At 48.4% G+C, this 19,942-nt stretch overlaps 2 protein-coding genes and 1 long non-coding RNA gene across 9 annotated transcripts in view; 1 reads left to right on the forward strand and 2 right to left on the reverse strand.

Moving 5' to 3' along the window:
- The window catches only part of KCND3 (potassium voltage-gated channel subfamily D member 3), a 115,782-nt gene extending 100,770 nt beyond the window's left edge, over positions 1–15,012 (reverse strand). For 2 of the 6 annotated variants that reach the window (XM_084497853.1, XM_084497848.1), the window contains exons 1-2: positions 13,531–13,662; positions 8,485–9,669 (exon numbers count right to left, since the gene is read on the reverse strand). In XM_084497853.1, coding sequence (XP_084353979.1) covers positions 8,485–9,593 — 1,109 coding nt within the window. In that variant the 5' untranslated portion in view covers positions 9,594–9,669; positions 13,531–13,662. Of the gene's footprint in view, positions 1–8,484; positions 9,670–13,080; positions 13,288–13,530; positions 13,663–14,079; positions 14,182–14,416; positions 14,464–14,992 lie in introns of those variants that run through there. The other 4 variants (XM_084497852.1, XM_084497849.1, XM_084497850.1 and 1 more) reach the window with 4 other exon arrangements.
- The window catches only part of LOC311423619 (uncharacterized protein), a 97,595-nt gene that overhangs the window by 45,318 nt on the left and 32,335 nt on the right, over positions 1–19,942 (forward strand). The window contains exon 1 of one of the 2 annotated variants that reach the window (XR_014685758.1): positions 19,564–19,768. The exons of the other annotated variant lie outside the window; for it this stretch is intronic. The gene's annotated coding sequence lies outside the window, so the exon portion shown is untranslated. Of the gene's footprint in view, positions 1–19,563; positions 19,769–19,942 lie in introns of those variants that run through there. 2 annotated transcript variants of the gene reach the window in all.
- On the reverse strand, positions 17,969–19,049 carry LOC311423801. The gene is made up of 2 exons (XR_014685859.1): positions 18,913–19,049; positions 17,969–18,836 (listed from the first exon to the last, which is right to left on the reverse strand). It is a non-coding gene; the product is annotated as an uncharacterized lncRNA (long non-coding RNA).

Raw genomic sequence — 19,942 nt, forward strand, 5'->3', positions numbered from 1 at the left:
CATACGCCAAGTGCTGGCCTCCATCAGGAAGAGCGACAGAACTGGCAGCGATGCCGCAGTGTTCGTCCCCAGACCCAAACCCGTGCAGAAAGTAAGGAGAAGTCCGTGAAGCAGAGCCAGAACAAAAGAATGAAATCACTAAAGAATGAGAGAAAGAAAGAGCCAGATGCTCCAGCACCATTTCTCAGGCTGCAAACCAAAACGAAAAGCCAGTAAAGATTTGCACCTTTTAAAGAAGTAATGAATTGTTTCCTCCTCTGGCAGGCAGTGATTTGACTTGCCACATGCCTCCTAGTAATTTCCCAGCAGGTTTTAATGTTGGAACAATGGCATTCTGCTAGATATTGATTTTAAAATAACTCTTCCACGCTTACTTGTAACCTTAAGAGGTGAATTACAGCCCTTGAATGCGCTCTAATGTAGCACTGGTAAATAGTTAAACAGACACGATCTGTTTCTGCGGGCAGTGCCTGTCCAGGAGCACAACCCGCAGAGAGGACAGGCACCCCTTCTGCGGGGTGTTTGGGGCACAGCCGGGGATGGTGGCACCCGGAGCAGTGGCTGGGGGCTCCCGCTGGGCCACGTCGCAGGTGGCAGCCCCATCAGGCTGGGGTTTGGTGTGTCTGGGAGCGCCTGGCTGCGCTTCTGCGGGAAGGCAGGGTGCCACCGCTGGCTCTACGGGAAACACGAGAGCAGGATTTTGCTGTAGGATTGTACGAAAGCTCTTAGGGAGTGGCACAAAGCTGAGAAAACATGCGGCAGGCTGCCTGCCCAACGGAAAATATTAACAAGCTTACAGTGGATGTGGTAGAGTTTGACAGAAAAAAAAAAAAATCTGTGCTGGATGTTGAAGCGGTGAGAGTAGGAGGGCGATGGATAAATGACCTAATGGGGACTCTTTTCTTCGTCACAGCCCTGGGGCTGCCAGACCCTGCTGCAGGCCTGGAGAGGAGCCGAGGCTGGGTCCTCCTGCACCCGGGGTCATGCCCAGGCGCATCTTCTCAGAGCACTTCCCCGGGTAATGCGGGAACCAACAGCTAGGGTCGGAGATCTCCATTTCTGAGGCTTGTGCTGCATTAAAAATAAATAAACCTGCTCCGTCCTCTGATAACACGCTGTGGCAGCTCCGTCCCTGTGCACTTCTGCATGGGTGGGTATGAAGGGCAGGAAGACACAGCCTGCATTAAATGCCAGCTGTACCCAGCCTCCCCCAAGCCCCGCAGAGCTGCACAGGTAACTGCGGTGCTGTTCATTTAGGAGCCCTGGTACAGCCGAGGCTCTCTGCTGGAGACTCAAGCCCAGCTGTAAGTGTGGTGGGTGCCACAGAAGATTGCTGTTGACACTAAGCTGAGAAAAGTTTCTCCAATTATCTTACAGCTTTCTGTAGCTTTCTGCCTTTTTTTTTTTTTTTTTTTTTTTCTTTTAATGAGGTGGCCCCACCTGAGTGCCCAGGGTACTCCTCTAGAAATAAGCTGCCACGGGTCACAGGTGTTCTCACCTTCTGTCTTCAGCTGCCCTGAGGGTAGGGATCCATTTAAATTAGCAACAAAAGCTGCCTCGTATCATTTCCTTAACATGAAAGGGGGCCAGGAGTTCTGTGCCATGTCCTGCACCCCACACCAGGCCCATGGATGCTGGCACTGGGGGGGCTTCGCCTTGGCTGTGATGTGAGCACCAGGCTGGAGGCGCTCCGAAATCCCCTCGGCAGTGCCAGGGAAGCCGTGCCTCTGCCCGCACTTCATGCTGAAAGCTGATTTCAAGTGCACAGGCTGCAGTCAGCCAAGAGACGTAATCAGTTCGGGCTAATTCGTTGCAGGGCCTTCAGCTTCCCCTCCCCTTGTGCTGCTCTCCTACTGGCAGTGGCTACTCTGTCCCCTATTTTCAGCTGATCGATGTAAACTAATTACTTTTACTGGGTCAGCGCTATTATGAAATTATCATTTTATGAGACTAAAAATAACTCCGATCCAAGTCAGCAAGCCAATCACTTCCCTTCATCTCGGGCAAAAATACAATGTTATCTTAATCTGCGTTTCTCAGGCACTCACTATGATGCAGGCTGGAAAGGGGAAAAAAAAGAAAGAGGAGCTAAGAAAAAATTCTTAATTCAGTTGCTAAAGATGCGTCTCTGCCAAGGCTCCCGTTGGTAAATTTAGTAGACATGTTATAATTTTAGACAGTACCATTACTCGACATTATTCAAATAATTTACTTCTCACACAATGACTTTACCTTAAAGGAAAGTTATTTTGTCTTGCTTATTAAAAATGGGATATTTGCACATATGTGCAATTGTTACAAATATCCAAAGCCACAAAAAATCTAAGGACAAATAAATTCCCTCTTTTTTTTTTTTTTTTTTTTTTTTTTTAAGAAGGAGAAAAATCCCGTGAATTCTACTTGCCATGAGAATGAGTAAAGGTATTTTAATACTTCTGGGGTTCTGGTGAATACAAATAGCTCAAAAATGAGATGCTTGCCTGAGATTTACGTCAAGATAGCGAAGGAAAAAGGTTCCATCTGTAGTTTCTGATACAAAGACATTTCACACACAATATCTGTAAATCCATTAGGGGAAGAAAATTGATACACATTTCATATAAGATGAAGCTGGAGTCAAGAGAATGAAAGCTCAGGAAAATGGCTTCTTTGTGTAGCTCCATCAATTCATTGTTTGATTGGACTTTCTGTATATTAAATTCAGGCTATTCTCTGGCCTGTGGATATACGAATTGTTGACTGGGTAGGAAGTGGTGAGAGTGATGAAATTTTAGCGCCTTGCTTTACAAAGGAACTATCCCACATCTCATCTGTCTTTCCACTGATGATGGTAAATATGCAAAGTAGCATTTCTATTAAAGCAATTTTTCTGATTCGGTTTAATGGCAGTTACTGAAGTAGTGACACGCAAAATGTGATTACGGGGCCAAGCTGCAATCTTTCCGGAGAACCCGGCGTGGCAGCGCTCCAGAGATGATTTATTGTTTTCCTTACTTTGCAAACTCCTCTGAGTTTGCACGAAGGAGGGTGAATGAAGGTTATTATCAGCCCGAGTGGTTTCAGCACTTTGCACGGGAGGAGTAACTGCAAAGAGATCTCCTCGCACGGCGCTGGCAGCCCCTGCAAGCGATGCGGTCGGCACGCCGGGAGCCTGCTCTCGCCCAGCTGTCAGCGCTTGGCAGTAAGCGCCTCGCGTCCCGTTTCACTGCTTCAATTTCATCCCGTTCCTTCTCCAGGGTAGAATACCAATAAAATAGCCCAAGAAATCAACACAGCTAATATCGTTTCTTTCAGAAACTCTTGATCAAGTGTCAGTTCTGCCTTGCTGTTTCGCTCCCCGCTTTCCACCCGCGGGGCGCCAGCCGGAACGATGTGAATAAACCTGAACAGGCCCCTGCCCCCAAACACCAGCTCCCTAAGCACCCCGATAATGACAACTGCAAGGAATTCCCAGTCCCACCCCAGGTCAGGCTGTTGACATAGCTAGGCCAGCACATGTTTTAGTGACTCCCTAGTGTTAACCTGGGTCCTTGAATATAAGCTATAGATGCATCTGTGCTGTCCTGGCGCATGCCGTGTATCGTTCCAACTCGGTGCCCAGTGCAGTCGAATCTGAAAGCTGGGTGCTGATCCCAAAACTGTGCTGTTCTTGCAAATCATGAGGCCAGGGAGAAGACAGATTCTCCTAGGACCACCGTGAGGGTGGTGAGCGGTGGGAGCTCAGCCTTCCTTACGCAACAGAAAATCATGCAGCACGGCCTTAAACTCCAACCCAAACAAAACCCATCACAAATCTCTGCTCTTTGGTCGCCCAAACTACTAGATTCGTGACACGAACAACCCCGAGATCTCCTTGACAGCTCCCTCAGGCCGTGACACAGGTGTTTCACCCTCCTGTGGTTGCAGCACGCTCTAAAATGCCATCAGAGACGCTATCTAAAATGCCTGCTTTAGGGCCAGCAGCTCTGGGGCTGGGGTGGGCTTGGGCACACCCGGCCAGGGCCCAGCTGTGGCGCCCCGGTGTCCCTCAGGACGCGGCAGGGCGCGGGCAGAGGCAGACGTGGTGCTGCAGATCTCACCGCTGGGATTTGGAGCCCACGGTGCAGGTCGCAGATGCTGCCTGAGAGCCTGAAACATACTGCTGTTGTCAGGTGAAATGAAAACAGCTATAAAAAGCTTAGAAAAATACGCGCTCTGGGCAAAACTGGTTTGGGCTTTAGCAGCAGGAGAGAGGCGTAGCGCCGCAGCCTTGTTTGCAGTGCGTGGCGGCGGGCGAGGACGCGTGAGGCTGGCCCATCCAAATCAAACTCCATTTGAAAGTAAATAAAAACAACAGGCTGGGAACAAAGTAACACCATTTATGATAATTAAACTGTCTCAATATAGATGTAAAACTGATGGCTACTGCATATCGAGTTAGTTAAAAGCAAGAGGGGGGCGGAAATGCTGCTGATGGGGACTGGCAGCGTGCTCCTGGGGCTGGGGAGGCCAGGGCCTCCTGCAGAAGGAGGGGGGTGGCAAACCAAACATTTATTTGACTGGTGCTTGAACCAAGGGCAGGAGAGAAGGTGGGTAGCTGCTGGCCTCTCAAGGAGAATGTTTCTGCATGAATTGGATAGCTGGTTTTGAATTAATTTTGAATAGTTGTTTCGGTAATTCAGATTGATTTAAGATGCACCCAAGAATAATGCTTTCATTATAAAACCTCCTGAGCAAAATTTAAATCGTGCTAAATTAAAAACAGCCTCTGTTAAACCAGGGCTGATGAGCACAGTAGAGGGATCAGAGACGCAGGGTCAGTATAATTTAATTCCTTTGCTTTGTTTCCCATTCCAGAAAAGCTGTTGTACCTTTCTCCTTGGGCCGTTAGCTACCTAAGGAGCTGGCAAGTTGTCCGTCATTTCTCAGAGCTCGGCTCCCCGATCCGCAGAGCAGTGCCACCACAAGCTGCACATACTCTATTATACGTGGTGCTTCACCCTCCAGAAGAAATGCATTTTCTTGCTTTTCCTTTATGGGTCAATCTGGGAATCGAGTTGTGTCTGTAGGAACCTGGCAGAGCAGCACCTGCCTCGCGGCACAGCAGGAGAGTTTGTGGGGCTGTGCGCGCCCAGGTCCAGCCCTATTTGTGGTGGTAATGGGACAACCATGCTCGTGTGTGCTTCAGGAAGACAGGCAGCTTGATCAGGAGCCCAGGAAATCACGGTGTATATATATTTAATATGAATCATGACTCAGATGCTCGGTAACGCGGCCACTTAGCTCTGGCTGAGAAGCAGCAGGGTAAGGCCCTGTTCTGCGGGGGGCTGGGGAAAGCAGAGCTCGCTGCTGTACCACAGCCACGTCTCTCAGGCTTCTGAACAGCCCTGCCCTGAACGTGCCTCTGCAGGGAGCGAGGCAAAGCCTCCAGCCCTGGAGAACGAGCGGGGCTCCACCAAAATGAACAGGCTTGCACCGAAACAAAGCTGATGCGAAACTGCAAGGAGCCAGGACAGTCAGAGCGATAGTTATCTTGGGAGGATGGGAGAGAACACCTCAGAGCGAAATTCTGAGCTACAGAAGCAAAAATAAAATTAAAAAAAAATGAAGGATTTTCATTTTTAGTGTTGTTTCTGTGCCTTTTGCTCAGAGGAAGAACCCTTTTGGAAAATTCTATATTACTATCGTGTACTAGGCTATGGCACAGAGGCTAGCTCAGACAAACTACCACAGCTTCCTTGGTTTCAACTGAATGAATTTAATTTACAGCAGCAAATATCTGGCTTGGATTTTTTATTCTAATTATTAACATTAGTCAACTGGAACATCTGTTAATGCTTTCCTAATGATAGCCTTGTTTTCTCATAGTAAGTAAACTTTTCCCTTTTATATAAATTGAGCTAATTTTTTAATGTCTTGGTAACACGGGACAAGTTATCCTACACGTTACAAATTGCTTTTATAAAGCACTCTGTCACAGAAAGAAATTACAGTGTCAGGAAAATGCTCAATTATCTGGATTTAAATGTTTCAGGGTTCAAAACAAAAATATTTATGTATATACAGGTGTGTATGCATTTGAGTTAAAAACCCTTGCACTTTATAATTTCTTGTTTTAAATACCGGCTACATTTTAAAGACAAATAGCAGACAATATTTAAGATAATTATAAAAGCTCTGAGCATGGCTGAAATGGAAGCTGCTAATGGGCACCTGCTAAGGAGGTGAAGTCTGATGGAGCAGGGAGCATGGGGGGGACTCTGGCTGCGGTTTTGGCAGCCTCCGCGAGACGGGCATTGCCAGCGCTCTCATTAGGAACAAGATCCTTCCAAACACACTTAAACGATTTCTGAAGAGAGAAGCAGATGAAATATTGGGTGAAAATGCCAATTTGAAAAAGCGGAAAGGTTTTATGGGCAGATGAAGGGGAGCAGGGGGTGTTAACCACCCACACCACAGGGTGCAAGGCAGGAAGATGGGGATGCCCCAGGGCCAGGAGGTTTCATCGCTGCCGCTCATTCATTTCGGTGCCGTGGAGCTCAGCCGGGGATGAGCTGGTGCTGGGGGCGCATGGCTGCACCGCTGCCACCCCAGCGTGCCTCTTGGAGGGACACAGGGAGCAGGAATCAGGGGCTGATAGCTCAGAGGAGCAACTCCTCTGTCTAGCGAGGGTTTGGGGCAAGCCAGCAGAGAGTGCTTGGCCTCTGGTCCTCAGTCAGGAAGGTGCTCGGTGCCCGACGAACGCGGTCAGAGGTAGGCAGAGGCTGTCGGAGAGCACAGGCTCTCCTCAGGGGCTGGTATCGCCCAGGTCTCTGTACGTCTCGTAAGTCTGTGAGAACGACGCAGTCTGAGCTGACAGACTGTGTGCCGGAGACACCTCTTTTAGTGAAAATCCTGCAACAAAGCGCCCCAAATCAGTAAGACCACAAGTTTAAGTTTAAGGTTTGGATATCTCCTTATAGATCCCTTTCCAATGAACTCTTACAAAGCTCTGTTTAAATGTCTGTGTTTTTTTTTTTTTTTTTTAATTCTTGTCAACTCATTTAAAGCACTCGTTCATGTATAATTTTGGTGATTGCAGTGTACTGAGGACACTTCAAGTCCTCAGGAGCACTCAGTTTTCTCTACCCGCGTGTTCAGAAAGGAAGGGAAAGAGAACAAGACCAAATCATCACTGATGGGAACAGGGACTTAATCGCACTCTAGAGCACATTCTGCATGTATTTTACAACAAAGTTTTGTTCCCAAGCAACCCCGAATGTTTCCTTGACCCTAACTTCCTTGTGGCAAAGGTATAACAATGTACACGTGTGTGTTGGCAGAAAGATAGGTGCAGTCGTTGTTAAACAGAAACCAGAAAATCTTCCAGTGACTATGACAAACATCCACATTTTCTTTTAATGAAGAAATTCAGACTTGCAGTTGTCACATGCTCAGATTCTGTGCCTTTCTGACAGCTGAATTATGATTTTAATAATTTAAAAGTGCTACTGTGAGCCTGTCCATGCCTAATAGGCACAGAGAAGTGTTTAAAATCAAAAGCAGCTTAGAGAAGAAGTGGTCATTCCTGTCACCATATTACAGGGATGAGAATTGTCTACATCTGAGTGCTGAACTGTGTGAACTCCCCAGTGGGAAAACTCTTTGCAAAGTAGCTATAAAGTTTGGGCATTGCCTACTTTCTTTTACGTAACCCTGTCAGGGTGAGGGGTTGGCCATTCCGACAAAGGTTTTCAAAGCACAGATCTATAATTTCAGTAGAAATATCTGTGAGACAGAAATGAAATAGAAAAAAAACAGTGCCCTACAGGCTACATATCTGTTGCTTTGACTATATCATTACCTCTGTACCTGTTCGTAGGAGTGTTTGAAATTCTAGTGCAACTGCTATAGCATACTGCTATTAGTGTTTAAACTCAGCACTTAGCACAGACAAGAAGCCTGTTTGTTGCTAAATTAAGTAAAATATTTATTTTTTTAATATATATATATGTCCTGGAGACCACTGAGCATCTTCAGGAGCATAGCAACCCAGAACAGCCATTTGAATTCAGCAACCTGTAATTCCTGGCATGTCAAGCAAAGAAACTGTGACCGACATTGTGAGAAGAGACAAAACATACATCAGCAATTTTGTGTAAAACCTACGGCTCAAATGAATGTCTGAAAAATAAACCCACAAGCTCCAGTTGCCAACTGCCTTCCACTCGTGTTATCTTTGCTTCAAAAGGAGTGCAAAACAGGACCTACTGTTCACAGCCCTGCTTCTCCTGCATCCATCTACCATTGTGCCAAGCATTTGTCAAGTGGGTTTAAGTACCTTTTCTGTTTTATTCAGGTTTTCAAAAGCACGAAATCCAGAAGTTGTCAGGCAAAGAACAAACAAGTCCTTAACAATTCCATTCCCTTTTGGAACATGCACCCAGAAAAATGCTTAGGAGTAACTGAAGTCAAGCTCCCAGTACATGCTTGCCTGCTGCTCAGTAAGAAAAAAGTAATACTCACCCAAGTGTTGTCATGGTTACAATAGTGTACCAAAAGGAAGCAGGAATACTGGTGAATTTGCTTGCTGAGGACCCTTTCTCTGCATAAAACATCACAGTTGCAAAGATGATAATTGCCATAGTGAGGGAAAAGAGGAGAAAGCCAAGCTCGGAGGCACAGCTCTTCAAAGTGTAGCCCAAGATTCTTAAGCCTTGGGAATGGCGAGAGAACTTGAAAATCCTGAAAACCCTAAAAACCCTTAGTGTCACAAAGGCTCCACTGACATCCTCGTTGTTGGTCATCACCAAGCCAATGTAGTATGGCATGATGGCCACCACGTCGATGATGCTCATCACGCTTCTGATGAACCTGTAGCGACTTGGGGCCGCAAAGAGTCTCAACAGATACTCTACTGTGAAAATCATCACACAAGCCGTGTCCAAGCAAAAGAAAGCCACAGCGTATCTCTCCCCACATGGAAGCTCCTTGTTTCCAGGCACCGTGCCACAAGGGACAGTTTCCACGACATTAGTGATCACAGAGACAGCAATAAAGAAACCGGTGACGTAGTAAAAGACTAAGGCTAAGGTGCTGGTGTGGGGGTTCTCGAAGGCTCGCCACATGGTCTGCCGGAAGCTCAGGGATGGCATGGACCCTTCTTGGTTGTTTTCTGAGTCATTGTCATCCATCAGCCGCTCTGCATTCTCCCGCTTTCTGTCCTTGTACTCTTCGTAGCAGCAGTCCCCGATGATTTCAGGGAGGATCCCATAGAAGGCAAGCTCTTCGTCGTAGGCAGAGATGCACTCGTACCTGGGATAGTGCAGCTTGCCAGTTCTATAAAAATTTAAGATGCACCTGAAGACCTCAGGGTCCCGGTCAAAGAAGTACTCCTTAGTGTCTTCGTTGAAGAAGAACTCCTTCTCGGTGCTGCCCAGCAGAGTGTCCGGGTATCTCTCAAGTGTAGTCCTCCAGGTCTGGAACCGCCTGCCACTCACATTGAGAATGATCAGCTCGTCCTGCCTCTTGTTTTTCTCTGTGGGAGCCAGTGGCATGGGACAGTTGGCCACTGGCATCCATCCTATGGCAGCTGCCCTGGCAAAGGGCAGCCACGCTGCCACCCCTGCTGCCATGCTGACCCCAGGCCTTGCTACTGGAGAAGACACTTCGGCTGCTTCGGAGACCTGCCCCAAGTCAGATCAGTTCCATCTGCAACACAGAACAAAACCAAACACAACACAAAGTCAGGCAGGGTGTCTTGCTCCCTTGTGCTAGAGTTGTAGATCAGCACGTTCACAAGAATTTAAAACAACCGGCTTGCCCTCGTCTCCTGTTTGAAGAATGATGTTAAACAAGGCACATGATAATCAGCTCAGTGAGGTTATGGCATTATTATGGATTGAAATTTTGAATAGCAAATGATTCCTCATTAAAAGCATTTTAAAAGTAGCATAAACACAGTAATTTATATTTGCTTCCTTACAAACAAGACTAATCCGTGATTCCCCAGGTGTAAGTCTCGTGTGCTCATCCATTTAACTACAGCTGTCAAGAAAGAGCTGGGAGCTCCACTGAAATCAGCCTGCAGTTCACCCAGCGAAATCATGTCATGAAAAGCCACTATTGGCCTGAGCTGGGCTTCCAGTCTTAACAAAGTTCGATATGTAATGAACCTGAACATTGTCAGTTGAAAGAAGCACAAAATCTTCTCTGGTTTTCATTAATTTTCTTCCACCTTTAATTAAAGACCTGGGCTCAGCAGCAGTATTTTGCTGCTCTCTTGGATTTAGGGATGTGTTTTAGTGTTGCGAAATCTTGCACCCTCCACTGGCCCAGGGGAAAATTCTGATTTTTGCAGGAATGGTGCTCAGAATATCTGAGCATCTGTAGGCTGAATCCCACGTGTGCAAGTTTACGGACCTTCAAGCAGGGACATGTGTCAGTGAAGGATGTGCACACTGGATTATGCTACCAGCTGAGTACCAAGAAAATCAGAATGGGGAAGCCTCCAAACCCAAGGTTTCTTCCAGCAGGAAGATACCTTGGCTGTTGCCTAGCAGGCAGAGACAGAAGTCCTTCAGGCTAAGAACTGAAGGACTATTAGGCTGAAGTGAAATATGTTCAATGCACTCTTGATTTTTAGACGAAAAACATCCCAAGTTGTCCAGATCCTCAGCCACTGGAAATCAACGTTCTCTTGAAATTATAGCATTCATTTGTGGTTCTGATCTGGCCATGAATTTTCTTTTTCTTTTTGGTCTTTGGTGATGGTTCTTAGAATATTTAACTTGTGTTTTAACTCATATTTACTCTTACTTCCCTAATGTTTTTCAAACTCCACCATAAAATTGTCTGGAGAAAGGTACCATTATCATATAAGATGCATTAGGGGCCCTATCAAAAGTCAATTTATCAATGGAGATTCCATTGATTCCACTGACTCAGGCCCTCAAAGCCTAATTATATCCTCTACATGATAGCCTTCTATGCGATTTTACTCTGAACTTTTTTAATTATATGAAAGCTGCCATTCCAGCCAGTAAGGCTGCAGCATTATTGATTTCAACAGCCATCAAAATACTGAATAAAAAATGATCGAATCAATCTGTGGTGAAAATGACTGAACTGCTCCCAGAAATGCTCTTCCTCCTCAGGACACATTAACATTCATCACCTTAATGTGGAGCATCTTTCTGTGCAATTTTACTATCTAAAGGACAACTGAAATCCCTCGTGCAAGCATCTTACTGCTGCTGGAAGAGGTTTTGTAATTATGAAGCATACAATAATCCATAGTGATGCTTATCCCAAGGAGACACTTTTCTTATACACCAAGCCAATATCCCACAACATTTTGCTATAAAGGATTGTTCAATATTACTATGCACTATTTTTTCTCCTTCTCCTAAAGAGTGAATTTGTTGCATCAATCGTGCCAGACTGACAGCCCTGGAGACCAGAATCCTTTTTCCATGGAAGAGCCAGAGCACAGCACTGCAAACTTTCTCTGCACTACTTTGAAAATATGCCCAAGTCTTTCGCTGGAAGGCAATCTCCAGGGGCTTAGACAGCAGAGCTGCCGATTTCTTTTAGCAGCAGTGGTGGATTTTTAACTTTTATGAAACACTGCGTTAAGAACAGGACTGCAAAACAGGAGGCAGCGAAGTGACGACCATCCCATTCATTAACCACTGAATATACACAGGCAAACAGCGAAGAGACAAAGATAATGCATCCTGTCCCTAATTTCCCTGCTGGTAAACTGTCTTCTGTGCTTTTTAATTTCAATTAGTGACACCAGCACAGCCATTCTACCAGGACTGATTGGCGATGTACAGTGACCTGAGCAGCTACAAGACACTGGATCCTCATCTTCCCTGATTTCTCTGGGGAACCTTATTAGAAATCTCTTCTGTACTTATAACTTTGGTTGTAAATTCCAGGTTACCTACATTAGCTGCTGAGGCACTATAAATACTTCACATATAATTGTTCTAATAAAGCACTGGTAACTCATAAGTGACTTACACATTTTTAAATCATTTTTTAAAGATAAAATGGGTCTTTCTATGCTAGCAGTATGTGTGGGGAAGCTATAAATATCTTAGCCATGAAATGGACAGGAGACTGAAACAAAAGAGAAGGGTATTCTTCATAGAAGTTCAGATCCCATTTCTCTGTGACAAAGAAATGCAGCTGGTTAAGAAAACTTAGTGCTTCATTTTCAAAGTTGCATTAATCTGCCCCTTTTGATCCTCAAAATGCTCAAAAATACATGTTTTTTCCAGCTGTAAACTGGGTGTCTGTAAGGAAGGACTGAGAGGGAGAAGAATAATCAAATCTCTTATAACAAAGGTTTTGTGTTTTCTTATCCATGAATCTTTGAAACTCCACCCTGCCCCGAAATGAGACAAAATTAAAAGAGGTAGGACTGGATTTGGAATTCAGAGCTGCACAAACCATGCTAGGTACAAACAAGGAAACAAACAGCAACAACAAAGAGTTAAATAATTTATCCATAAAATATGGAAAGAAGCCTCCTTTTCTGCACACCAAGCCTGGGTTTCGGTAACTGCTACCCATTCTCTTTAGGTTGGAGAGCAATTGCCTGGGCTCAAAATATACCGTACAGTTGACTGAGTCTCTTCAGCTCGTGTAGGAAACAGACACGCTTCAGTTCTAACAAGCATGTATTTGCCTACACACACATTTTGAATTTTAATTACTGTAATTTCAACATGTAATTTGGAAGGAACTAGTTAACAAAAGATCGGTTGCCTGTTGATGCCATTTAGAAGACCTGGTACACAAAATAATTTGCTTCCTTCTGACTTAAAGTCAGCATCTGTGAAGAAAATGATCCTTTTACTCCGGATACTTTGACAGAAAAGCTGTGCCCTGACCCCTCCGGCTCCCCAGGACTCCGACCCCGGCTGCTGCCTCCCGACCACCTCTGGCTGTCGCAGCGCCAGCTGGCTTCACTGCCACCGTGGTTTGATCCCAGTTTCAAAACAAAAACCTGGCATGCACTGCTAGATCAATACAGCTCTGGAGGAAAACTTTACAGAACAGTCATTTCTATTTACCTAAAGGGTCAAGAAATAAGCGATGGGTTCTTACCACATTAACTTCCACTGGCAATGCCATACTTAATAAGTGCCTCTTCAGAAGCTCACAAAACCAGAAGCAAAATAAAAATCTCATCGTGTCTCCCTTTCTGGAAGCAGACCGGGATGATTTAAAATGACTGATAAGCATGTGAGTTTGTCGATGAGACGCAATGCTAAGGGGGGCGAGGAGCCTTCAGACCATTCGTTCTCTCCTTTTCTATCCTTTGTTGGGTCAGGCTCAGACAGCAAAGATGCTCTTGCTTAAAAGCAAAATATGTCAGAGCTTCAATATCCTCTTTCGGTCACATATTCCTTTCCCTTCCCAGCCACATCAGATAATAAAACTTTCTGCAAAGCATTGGCTCCCTCAGCCAGCTGGAGAGATCTGGGGGCAAAAGCAACAGGCTTAGGATGAAGGCACGCGAACTTCTTCCCGCAGCCGGCTCGCAGGACGCCTTACCTGGCCGGGAGGATGCTCGGCGCCCCGGAGCGGAGCTGAGCTGAGCCTGGGCAGCTGGAGGAAGGGGAGGAAGAGGGGGAGCAGTCGCTCCTCCGGCTAAAAAGGTGAGCTGCGCTGCCTGCCTCTCGGCTCCCTCTCTAAACGCAGTCAGAAGCGATCAGAAAACGCGATCATCATCGTGGAAGTATATATAGAGAGATGACTAAACAGCTGCTCTCTCACCGCAGCCGAGCCCCAGCCTCTCCAGCCGCCGCTGCTCCCCCCCCCCACACACACCCCGAGCCGCCCCCGGCCGCCCCCTGCCCTCGGAGCGGCCCCGGGGGCAGGGCAGGGGCAGGGGGCGAGGCGCAGCCGGACCCCGACAGCCCCAGCCCGGCTGCACCGGGGCCGGGCAGCACCGAGGATGGGAGCCGCTCCCCGGCCCCGGGATGCCACGGCAGCCCTCGGCGGGGGCTGGAGCACCGGCAGCGGGTCCTCGCCCTCGCTGCTTTCCCCCCGCCCGTCCCCCCGTGCGTCCCCCCGCTGCCTCTCGCCCCGCTCCGCTCTCACCGCTCCTCGCCGCCTCGGCACCTCTCAGCCGCGGCCAGGAGTCGGGCTCCCGGCGCTCGGTGCCGGCATCCTCGCCCGGCTCCCCGGCTACCGGCGGGGCTCCCCGCACCAAATCCGGGAGCGGAGCGGCCGAGCCCCGCCGTGCCGGGCAGCGCGGGGCAGGGACCGCGGCACCGAGCGCACCCCGGGCACGGGCACCGGGAGGAGGGGAGGGGATGGGGGCGCGGCGGGGGCAGAGCCGCTCCAACCCCGAGCCCCCCACCACCCACCCCCCGGCCCCGCCTGCAGCCGAGCCGTCCCCTCCATCATCCCGGTGTCCCCCCCCCACCAACCTCACCTCCTCCGCTCGGCGCCGCGCCTCGCCCCGCCGCTGCCGGCCGCGGCCGCTCGCCGAGCGCCGCCGCTGCCATGCGGCTGCCGGGAGCGCGGAGCCGCGGGGGCGGGCGCGGAGGGGGAACGGGGCGGGGGGCGCGGGGCGGGGCGGGGGGGGCGGCATCAGCACCGCGGGCGGCGGACAGCTCCGGGGGGGGGGGCAGAGCCGGGGGTGCCGGGGTGCGCTGGGGGGAGCTCGGAGCCGGGAGGGTTCAGAGCCGGGGGGCTCAGGGCCGGGGGGGTTCAGAGCCGGGGGTCTCCTCGCCCCGTGTACCTCCCCCTCCCCGGCCGGTCCCGGCGGCCGGGGGTGTCCGCGGAGCCCCCGGCGGGGTGGTGGTAGCCGGGTGGGCTGTGGGGGGGTCCGTGCAGGAGCCCCGGGGAACGGGGCCGTGCGGTGGCGGCAGCGAGCGGGGGCAGCTTCCCGGGGATTTCGTGCGGCAGTGCTGTAACAGGCTCCTAAAACGGGCCCGAATTCCATTTAAAACTCGCACACAGGCACCAAACACACCAAAAGAAACCAAAACAAACGCAGCCAACCCACCAAGCGACCAACAGATCCTCCAACACCTCGGCTCTCCGACTGACTAGCTGGGAAATACAACCTGGAAGCTGAGAGCAGCGCCCCGATCCATTGGTCCTCTGCCTCAGCATCCCCTAATTCCTGATAAGTCACTGCCAGTATTATTAAAGACCAAACAGTTTTCTGGATGGCAGGTGGTCCTCCCCCAAAACAATTCCCCGCAGCGATGTTTGTGTTTCAGTCCCTTCGGGCCAGGTGATGAGGTCAGGCAGAAGCTGTGCACTGTAACTGTTAGAGTACAGGCACTATAACTGCACATGCAGAGCTGCGTACAAAGTGAGTCCTAAAACTTCCATGGGAAACTTTGGGTGGCTGGATGCATTTAGGCACATCAAAGGGCCCGAAATCCGTCTTTGCTAAACGGCTTCAGAACTTTACCCTTAAAAATGCTTCCCGTATCTCCACTTGCTCTTTGCCTCTTGCAGATGCACAGAAGAAAGTAAAACCAGAAATGTCATTTGGCTTTAGCTGGTATAAAAGATTTTTCTGTGATTTCCAATGTCATTGCTTCATAAAGCTGCCTCTCTGCTCTCGCCCAGGCGTGCTCTGGCCTCCCTCTCTGCGAGCTCTGGCCTGGCTGTGATCCTGAATAGCTTTTCCCCCATGACTCGGCCCCCTTTTAACTTTCGATCTCTATTAAAAAGCTAATTTGGGAACTCTTTTTTAATGCTCCCAATTTTGTATTTTTAAATAGAGTCTGAAAGTCAAAAGCAAGCTAACTGCAAATAGTCTGATGTGAAAATATTCCTTCTCCTCTCTCTTTCCTTCTCTTTTTCTTTGCTTCTTTTGCTTGCATCTTCTCTCTCTCTGTCTCTTTCACTCTTTTTCTGCCTTTCCCTTTCTCTCTTGCTTTCTAGGAATATCTCTTTAGGTTCTAATGAACCAATTAAGCATTTTATTAAAACTTTTTGAAAAACTTTTTATCATTCTGTTACTGAAAAGTCGAACCTGCTAGCATTAAAACAAGCCGCATATGCAGAGAAGCCACTGGAATGAGCTATGCGGATTAAATATCAATTTTAAATATAGTTAGCATCTTCTTTTTGCTCTGCCATTTTCTTCTGTATTTATATCCTGTGCTTCTCCAGTGTGTTTTATTTATTGTGTTTGTTCTTTACGCTGGGCGCTATCCTGCATTAATTCTGCATCTAAATATCTCATTGACTTCATGGCCATGCTGTATAAGCATTCTGTAATGACAGTGGCAGTAATAAAGCTAGCTTGGCTGCTTGAAATTACAGCTTGCCGTAACATTGTAGCTTTGTAGTCTCATTATGTCCTATAGATTGTGCCAGCAGTTTCCTTGCTTTGGATCCAAGCTTGTGAAAATGCCTGCGTAGATTAAAGAAAGATCATTAATAAGATTATGCTAAAGGGTCAGTCTTGGTAACCTTAAAATTATATATGTGCTGTGCTGGTTGAAAGAACCTGGAAAACACAGCTGCTCGCATCTCACCACTTCTCTCAAAACTCTTTCAGACCTTGGCTAACTCTCTTCAGCCCTGCCTTCCCAGCTCCCAGCTCAAGAAGGAATGTGATAACATTTGCTGCGAAGAAGTGCTTTATCAGGCTGTGCAAGTATTTATAAAGCGCTATAAATTCCTGAAGGAAATCACTTTTATAAAAGTGTACCAGTGATTTAGTTTGTCTGTCTGTCTATCCATCACTCCGGCGCTTCTCCAGAACTCCAGCCAGCCGCCTCCCCGCCTGTCCGCCCGCCAGGATTAATAGCGGGCTTCTCGCCGCAGCACCTAAGTGCACAAAATACGTAGTCAGAGGTGAATAAATGAGGGAAGGCGCGAGGCGCTTCCTATCTCGTCCGATCAATCCAGTACAAAATATCTGTCATTTTCTTTAAGACGCCTTTGTGCTGCAGGCGTGGCAGGGGAAGGAGCTCAAGGATCTTGCTCAGGAGTTGCCGCTGCCAAGGCAGTGCTGGGGGCTGGCCCCTTCCCTGCAGCCCCTTCCTGAACCCCCCCCAGCCTCTGCTGGCCCCACCTGGGCTCCCTCCTCGGCCACATCGCCACCCGTTTGATGCAGCAGATATAAATTTGCTCCATGTTTTCGGCTGTGTTGACTATCATTTACCAGTTACGGTGTGCCTATACTCCAGGAAGAGCAGTTTCCGTGCTGTCATAACTGAGACAGGCTATAAAATGAAAGGGGTAATATATGTTAAAGTAAATAAATTTAAAAACATCCATAAATTTGAAATTCCTGAGAGACCACGGAGTTGCTTGAAGTTTGTACAGATTGAAAAAAAAAAGTGCTGTTTTCTACTTTAGAGGCAGAAATGTTCTTCATTACGGGTAATCTAAATTGTTTTTATCATCACACTTCCAGTGAAAAATTTATTTTGATACAGGAAAAGCGGCCTTGTTTTTAACCTAGGAAAGCCCTGAAGGAAAACGTGAGTAACTTTCAAGCACCTTTTGAAGAAAGTTCAGTGTTGGGAGTTCTTAAGGGTTGGGGGACTTGTTTAGGATGACTGGAGCCTGCGTTAGCTGCACTTTGGGGAGCACTGCAGAGTTTCCAGGGGTGCCGTTTGCATCCTTGTGGGGTCCTCGGAGCCCCTCAGACGTCCGTCAGCGGCGTCGCTGTGATGGACAGACCCTGTCCTTGTCTCGGCTGCAGTTTGTCACTGCCCGCGGGTGCTGGGAACCCGTGGGGTTTGGTTCAAGGCCATCTCTGATTTACAGCGTGCTCAGTTTTTTTCCCCTCTGTGTTTGGAGATTTTCCAACCTGAAATAAAGCCTCATAGGCAGCTGCATTCTGCCGCTTCTTTCCAAAAGGAAAGAGGAAAGAGCCGTGGATGCTGTCCAGCAGTGCTGCTATCTAGCCAGCAGCTGCAAAATTTTATGCTCAGCAGACCTTAATGAATCAAGAAAAAATCACACATGGTAGTAGAGGGAACAGACCCTTGAAGGACAGCGGTGATACTGGATTGGGTTCAGTTTATTGTGCAGCGTTCCCTTCCCCACCCCGTGCGTACCGCCTCGCACGGTAAGGCAAAAATGCCGGTTTGCGATGCTGCTCCCTGCAGCAGCTCGTCAGGGACTGCACTTAATTGGCCATATTCCACGTTATCAACATCCAGACACCTAAGTAACAAGAGTCTAGCATTCACATTCCCGATTAGGGATGAGGCCAGCCGGGTGCACGAGGGCGAGCTGGCCAGCAACGCCGCGGTGAGCGCGGGGCTGCCTGGAGCCAGCAGGTGCGGTAGCGGCAGCAAGCGGTGCTGCGGGAGCAGGGAGCAGAGAAATGAATTCGTGTGCCTGCGTATATCAGCGGCTGCGTGTGAGACAGTGCTGCACGTGATTCGCCTTTGTTTGTGCCTTCAGGAGAACAGAGGCAGAGCGGTTCAGCTGCACCGCCTGCAACCTGCAGCGTGTTTTGCCTCTGTCGGTTCTCGCGGTGGCGGTGGGAGCTGGTGCCGGTGCTCAGGCTGTGCCTTGCGCTTGTGCTGAGCAACTGAGCAGCACGTTCACTGCTGGCAAGGGTGCGAGGGAAATGAGGACAGTGGGCTCACAGCGAGGAGCTCTGTGCAAGCAGATGGATTCCTTGCTGCTCTGCTGCATGCTCTCTGCTGTGTGCTGCAGCCCAGGCAGGTTCCTGCACCTTGTGCTGCGCCTGGTGCTCTGCAGCAAGTTCCTTCCACTTCCAGCCGGTTGGGAATTCTTGCAATTATGAGTCAACCAAGGCTAAAACGCTCTGAACTGAGCAAAGCACAAGCCAACTGCACGCCTTTGATCTCACTCACGTTGGGTTAAACAGTCACCATCAAAGCAATCGTCGTTATCCCCTGGAAGTTGAGGGACCAATTAAAGAAAAGAAAAGAAAACAAAACAAAACAACAACAAAAAAAACTAACAACCAACCTGAAATAAATGATTAATCTAAAATGATCAGGTTTTTCATGGTTTCCAAAGCTACAGTGTTGCTGAGGTTTTTGCTGCTAGAGTCAACAATACAATAAACTGCAATTGCAATTCTTTGGTGGCTCATAACCAGTAAATCAGATCTGTGGAACTATACGTTTACTGCAAATTTAAGGAGTTGTTCTTTCATTTTTAAGAGTGCATTTTAAATCAAGTCAACAGCCATAAAGCAATATACAGCCTGCCTCACTATTGTCTGGGGAATGAATCCTGCACTATCATGATTCCTTTTTATTATTAGTAGGTGTGGGGGCAGGGAGGAGAAATCTGGCAGGGAGGCCATCGCGGCTCAGCTGACCACTGCTCAGAGCCTGCAGCTGCATCGAAGGATGCGAGGGCTGCTCCGCCCAGGGCCTGCACCTTGGTCACTTGTTTTTTGTGCAAATGGGGATTGAAAACTGCTGCTCTCAGTTGTTAGGATTTGACAGAGGTGCATAACAGAGCATGGCAGGGATGGCCATCAAAACCAAGAGCCTTGCGTTATTTTTTTTAGTCCCACTTGCCTTCTCTGAGCCATTCACCAGGTGAGATCGTTGTGTTACAGCACCAGCTGGTGCAGCCTGGGCTGGGAGGGAGATGATAAAAGGCCCAGGCTGGGAGCTTTGCCCTACAAGCTCTGTGGCTGCTGTTTCTGTGCCTGTGGCCAGGCAGGGCCATTCCTTACGAGTGTGATTTTGCTGCTCCCCTCCTAGCCCAGCTGGGCTCCGCTGGGCCTGTGTCTGCCTCGTGCTGTGCTGTGCCCACCTCCCTCCATCCCTGCTCCGCGTGCATCCCCTGTTGTGCTGCCATGCATGAGGTTAGTTCCAACCCCACTTGTCTCACCAAACCCCTTGGTGTACAGGAAACTGCTGGTAGGCAGAAATAGATTTATTCTTATCTTGGAGCAGATTAAACGTAATGTTACCTGCAGACAAATTCTGTACCTAGTATGCATGCTTAATCGGATTTTTTTTTTGAATTATTGAATACA

The sequence above is a fragment of the Aythya ferina genome (assembly GCF_964211825.1).
Source record: "Aythya ferina genome assembly, chromosome: 25".
Classification (NCBI taxonomy): domain Eukaryota; kingdom Metazoa; phylum Chordata; class Aves; order Anseriformes; family Anatidae; genus Aythya; species Aythya ferina.